General features: G+C 47.0%; 1 protein-coding gene across 1 annotated transcript in view; it reads left to right on the forward strand.

Moving 5' to 3' along the window:
• LOC123989561 (methyl-CpG-binding domain protein 2-like) overlaps window positions 1-6922 on the forward strand; it is a 104757-nt gene that overhangs the window by 24024 nt on the left and 73811 nt on the right. The window contains exon 2 of the mRNA XM_046290675.1: window positions 2406-2565. Within this exon, the coding sequence (XP_046146631.1) occupies window positions 2406-2565 (160 nt within the window). The remainder of the gene's footprint in view (window positions 1-2405; window positions 2566-6922) is intronic.

A 6922-nucleotide genomic window follows, 5' to 3' on the forward strand; every position in this document is an offset into this window, starting at 1 on the left:
CTGGCCATCCGTCCAGTCACCCTGGCCACCCGTCCAGTCACCCTGGCCATCCGTCCAGTCACTCTGGCCACCCGTCCAGTCACCCCCGCCACCTGGCCATCCGTCCAGTCACCCTGGCCACCCGTCCAGTCACCCTGGCCATCCGTCCAGTCACCCTGGCCACCTGGCCATCCGTCCAGTCACCCTGGCCATCTTTCCAGTCACCCTGGTCCACCTGGCCATCCGTCCAGTCACCCTGGCCATCTTTCCTGGCCTGCTCGCCTCCCTACCACTGAGGAAGTACAGCTCCCGCTCAGCCCAGTCAAAACTGTTCGCTGCTCTGGCCCCCCAATGGTGGAACAAACTCCCTCACGACGCCAGGACAGCGGAGTCAATCACCACCTTCCGGAGACACCTGAAACCCCACCTCTTTAAGGAATACCTAGGATAGGATAAGTAATCCCTCTCACCCCCCCCCCTTTAAGATTTAGATGCACTATTGTAAAGTGACTGTTCCACTGGATGTCATAAGGTGAATGCACCAATTTGTAAGTCGCTCTGGATAAGAGCGTCTGCTAAATGACTTAAATGTAATGTAAATGTTTCCAGTCACCCTGGCCACCTGGCCATCCGTCCAGTCACCCTGGCCACCCGTCCAGTCACCCTGGCCACCCGTCCAGTCACCCTGGCCATCCGTCCAGTCACCCTGGCCACCTGGCCACCCGTCCAGTCAACCTGGCCACCCGTCCAGTCACCCTGGCCACCCGTCCAGTCACCCTGGCCATCCGTCCAGTCACCCTGGCCACCTGGCCACCCGTCCAGTCACCCTGGCCACCCGTCCAGTCACCCTGGCCACTCGTCCAGTCACCCTGGCCACCCGTCCAGTCACCCTGGCCACCCGTCCAGTCACCCTGGCCACCCGTCCAGTCACCCTGGCCATCCGTCCAGTCACCTTGGCCATCCGTCCAGGCTCTACCACTCCACTACCCCATTTCACTTAGACTCACCTGTCATTTTGTAGGGTAATAAAGACGCTCTCCATTTTGTTCTCCACTATCATCTTTGCTCAAGACATGCTGGCCAATTTCTTTTCTAATATTAATATAGCCAAGAAGTGAGACTTGAGGAGTAGGGAGGAGGATAGAGTGTCAAGACAACAACCTCCACATGAACATCAGCGAGACAAAGGCCCTGGACCTGGACTATAGGAACAGGATGGCTGGACAGGTCCCCATTCACATCCACGGGGACTATAGGAACAGGATGGCTGGACAGGTCCCCATTCACATCCACGGGGACTATAGGAACAGGATGGCTGGACAGGTCCCCATTCACATCCACGGGGACTATAGGAACAGGATGGCTGGACAGGTCCCCATTCACATCCACGGGGACTATAGGAACAGGATGGCTGGACAGGTCCCCATTCACATCCACGGGGACTATAGGAACAGGATGGCTGGACAGGTCCCCATTCACATCCGCGGGGCCGAAGTGGGGCGGGTCGAGAGCTTCAAGTTCCTCTCTGTCCACACCACAAAGGATCGATCATGGTCCAAACACACCAACACTGTTGTGTTGTGAAGAGGGCCTGACAACGACTCAGGAGAAGGAGATGAAGAACTGTCTGCTTGATGGCTTTGGCCAGGGATATATGTTTTCTGGGTTGTGATGCCATTGATCCTCTTCCACATAAGATGGTCCTCCCTGCTGCCTTTAAATGTTTCCTCCAGCCTGAGAACTAGTCAAGTGTTTCTTGGGAGAATTGAATTTAGCCTAAGTACATGTGGCAACTGGCAGGTGTTACTTATGTTGACAGCCCCACTACCATGACATAACGAGACGGGCAGCTCTGCTATTAATACAGCCCCATTACCCTGACATAATGAGACTGGCAGCTCTGCTATTTATACAGCCCCACTACCATGACATAACGAGACGGGCAGCTCTGCTATTAATATAGCCCCACTAACATGACATAACGAGACGGGCAGCTCTGCTATTAATATAGCCCCACTAACATGACATCATGAGACTTGCAGCTCTGCTATTAATATAGCCCCACTACCATGACATAACGAGACTGGCAGCTCTGCTATTAATACAGCCCCACTACCATGACATGATGAGACTGGCAGCTCTGCTATTAATATAGCCCCACTACCATGACATAACGAGACTGACAGCTCTGCTATTAATATAGCCCCACTACCATGACATAACGAGACTGGCAGCTCTGCTATTAATACACTTTGCTGGCTTTAGTAACATTGTGAAATACATGAGCTACAATGGTCTCTGTAGAACGTTCCTCTCTTGAACGATCGATGCTTTTGGACCTCAACACTAGGTACAGTACACCTGTCTGAACTGTTTGTAAACTAACACTGTTGTTGTTGTTGTTGTCTTTCCTCTTCACCCCTCAGTCCCAAAGGGAAGAAGTTCCGGAGCAAACCCCAGCTGTCCCGTTACCTAGGCAACACGGTGGACCTGGGATGTTTCGACTTCCGAACGGGCAAGATGATGCCCGGCAAGATGCAGAAGAACAAACAGAGGCTACGGAATGAGAACCTCACCGTCAACAAGGTACAGGTTAGCTTAGGCTACATGTCAGGGTTCTTCAGATTCCTTTCACTCCGTTCTCCCAATGGCCTCCTATTTTTATTTTTAGTGAACATTTGAGCAGGGAGTCCCATTGAGACCATTCTATTCTCAGCCCTTTGCTAGCAGTGGTTTTCTTCCCAATTATCTCCAAACTCTCAAAGTGTGCACTTGTTCACTTCCCTTGGACAGGAAGTGACTGGGAAAAGGAATATAGTGGGAATGTCCTTTTATTTTATTTTACCAGGCAAGTCAGTTAAGAACAAATTCTTATTTTCAATGACGGCCTAGGAACAGTGGGTTAACTGCCTGTTCAGAACGACAGATTTGTACTTTGTCAGCTCGGGGATTCGAACTTGCAACCTTTCAGTTACTAGTCCAACGCTCTAACCACTAGGCTACCCTGCCACCTCTACACTCTAACCACTAGGCTACCCTGCCGCCTCTACACTCTAACCACTAGGCTACCCTGCCGCCATAACACATATGGAATCATGTAGTAACCAATAAAGTCCTCTCTAGCCCATGCCTCTACCAATCCAATGCTTTTAGATTTGTGGGAAGTAGTCAATGAGTGTACACTTCAGGAGAAAGGGGATATGATTGCCTGTGGGTTTCTTGGCAACACTGCCAAGACATACTGAGCCCAGAATAGACATGCTTGTTGAAAGCTTCAACCTGCCACACACACACCTCTCATTAGGACTGTGTGTGTGTTTTCTGGGCCACATCTGTGTGATGTAATCAATCAGTTAATTCCAGTTATCAATTGTAAAAAAATGCAACAGTTCCAACCGAGACTCTCTACCAACCTGTACACACTCTCTACCAACCTGTACACACTCTCTACCAACCTATACACACTCTCTACCAACCTGTACACACTCTCTACCAACCTATACACACTCTCTACCAACCTATACACACTCTCTACCAACCTATACACACTCTCTACCAACCTATACACACTCTCTACCAACCTGTACACACTCTCTACCAACCTATACACACTCTCTACCAACCTGTACACACTCTTTACCAACCTATACACACTCTCTACCAACTACCAACCTATACACACTCTCTACCAACCTGTACACACTCTCTACCAACCTATACACACTCTCTACCAACCTATACACACTCTCTACCAACCTATACACACTCTCTACCAACCTATACACACTCTCTACCAACCTGTACACACTCTCTACCAACCTATACACACTCTCTACCAACCTGTACACACTCTCTACCAACCTGTACACACTCTCTACCAACCTATACACACTCTCTACCAACCTATACACACTCTCTACCAACCTATACACACTCTCTACCAACCTGTACACACTCTCTACCAACCTATACACACTCTCTACCAACCTATACACACTCTCTACCAACCTATACACACTCTCTACCAACCTGTACACACTCTCTACCAACCTATACACACTCTCTACCAACCAATACACACTCTCTACCAACCAATACACACTCTCTACCAACCTATACACACTCTCTACCAACCTATACACGCTCTCTACCAACTACCAACCTATACACACTCTCTACCAACCTATACACACTCTCTACCAACTACCAACCTATACACACTTTCTACCAACCTATACACACTCTCTACCAACCTATACACACTCTCTATCAACTAATACACACTCTCTACCAACCTATACACACTCTCTACCAACTACCAACCTATACACACTCTCTACCAACCTATACACACTCTCTACCAACTACCAACCAATACACACTCTCTACCAACCTATACACACTCTCTACCAACTACCAACCTGTACACACTCTCTACCAACCTATACACACTCTCTACCAACTACCAACCTGTACACACTCTCTACCAACCTATACACACTCTCTACCAACCTGTACACACTCTCTACCAACCTATACACACTCTCTACCAACCTGTACACACTCTCTACCAACCTATACACACTCTCTACCAACCTATACACACTCTCTACCAACCTATACACACTCTCTACCAACCTGTACACACTCTCTACCAACCTATACACACTCTCTACCAACCTATACACACTCTCTATCAACTAATACACACTCTCTACCAACCTATACACACTCTCTACCAACCTATACACACTCTCTACCAACCTATACACACTCTCTACCAACCTATACACACTCTCTACCAACCTATACACACTCTCTATCAACTAATACACACTCTCTACCAACCTATACACACTCTCTACCAACCTATACACACTCTCTACCAACCTATACACACTCTCTACCAACCTATACACACTCTCTACCAACCTATACACACTCTCTACCAACCTATACACACACTCTACCAACCAATACACACTCTCTACCAACTACCAACCAATACACACTCTCTACCAACCTATACACACTCTCTACCAACCTGTACACACTCTCTACCAACCTATACACACACTCTACCAACTACCAACCTATACACACTCTCTACCAACCTATACACACTCTCTACCAACCTATACACACACTCTACCAACCAATACACACTCTCTACCAACTACCAACCAATACACACTCTCTACCAACCTATACACACTCTCTACCAACCTATACACACTCTCTACCAACCTGTACACACTCTCTACCAACCTATACACACTCTCTACCAACCTATACACACTCTCTACCAACCTATACACACTCTCTACCAACCTATACACACTCTCTACCAACCTGTACACACTCTCTACCAACCAATACACACTCTCTACCAACCTATACACACTCTCTACCAACCTATACACACTCTCTACCAACCTATACACACTCTCTACCAACCTGTACACACTCTCTACCAACCTATACACACTCTCTACCAACCTGTACACACTCTCTACCAACTACCAACCAATACACACTCTCTACCAACTACCAACCAATACACACTCTCTACCAACCTATACACACTCTCTACCAACCTATACACACTCTCTACCAACCTATACACACTCTCTACCAACCTGTACACCAACCTATACACACTCTACCAACCTATACACACTCTCTACCAACCTATACACACTCTCTACCAACCTATACACACTCTCTACCAACCTATACACACTCTCTACCAACCTATACACACTCTCTACCAACCTCACACTCTACCAACCTATACACACTCTCTACCAACCTATACACACTCTCTACCAACCTATACACACTCTCTACCAACCTATACACACTCTCTACCAACCTATACACACTCTCTACCAACCTATACACACTCTCTACCAACCTATACACACTCTCTACCAACCTATACACACTCTCTACCAACCTATACACACTCTCTACCAACCTATACACACTCTCTACCAACCTATACACACTCTCTACCAACCTATACACACTCTCTACCAACCTATACACACTCTCTACCAACCTATACACACTCTCTACCAACTACCAACCAATACACACTCTCTACCAACTACCAACCTATACACACTCTCTACCAACTACCAACCAATACACACTCTCTACCAACTACCAACCAATACACACTCTCTACCAACCTATACACACTCTCTACCAACTACCAACCAATACACACTCTCTACCAACCTATACACACTCTCTACCAACTACCAACCTGTACACACTCTCTACCAACCTGTACACACTCTCTACCAACCTATACACACTCTCTATCAACTAATACACACTCTCTACCAACCTATACACACTCTCTATCAACTAATACACACTCTCTATCAACTAATACACACTCTCTACCAACCTATACACACTCTCTATCAACTAATACACACTCTCTACCAACCTATACACACTCTCTATCAACTAATACACACTCTCTACCAACCTATACACACTCTCTATCAACTAATACACACTCTCTACCAACCTATACACACTCTCTATCAACTAATACACACTCTCTACCAACTACCAACCAATACACACTCTCTACCAACTACCAACCAATACACACTCTCTACCAACTACCAACCTGTACACACTCTCTACCAACCTATACACACTCTCTACCAACCTATACACACTCTCTACCAACCTATACACACTCTCTACCAACCTATACACACTCTCTACCAACCAATACACACTCTCTACCAACCTATACACACTCTCTACCAACCTATACACTCTACCAACCAGTACACACTCTCTACCAACCTATACACTCTCTACCAACCTGTACACACTCTCTACCAACTACCAACCTGTACACACTCTCTACCAACCTATACACACTCTCTACGAACTACCAACCTGTACACAC

This window comes from Oncorhynchus gorbuscha, linkage group LG11 (genome assembly GCF_021184085.1).
Source record: "Oncorhynchus gorbuscha isolate QuinsamMale2020 ecotype Even-year linkage group LG11, OgorEven_v1.0, whole genome shotgun sequence".
In the NCBI taxonomy this organism is placed as follows: domain Eukaryota; kingdom Metazoa; phylum Chordata; class Actinopteri; order Salmoniformes; family Salmonidae; genus Oncorhynchus; species Oncorhynchus gorbuscha.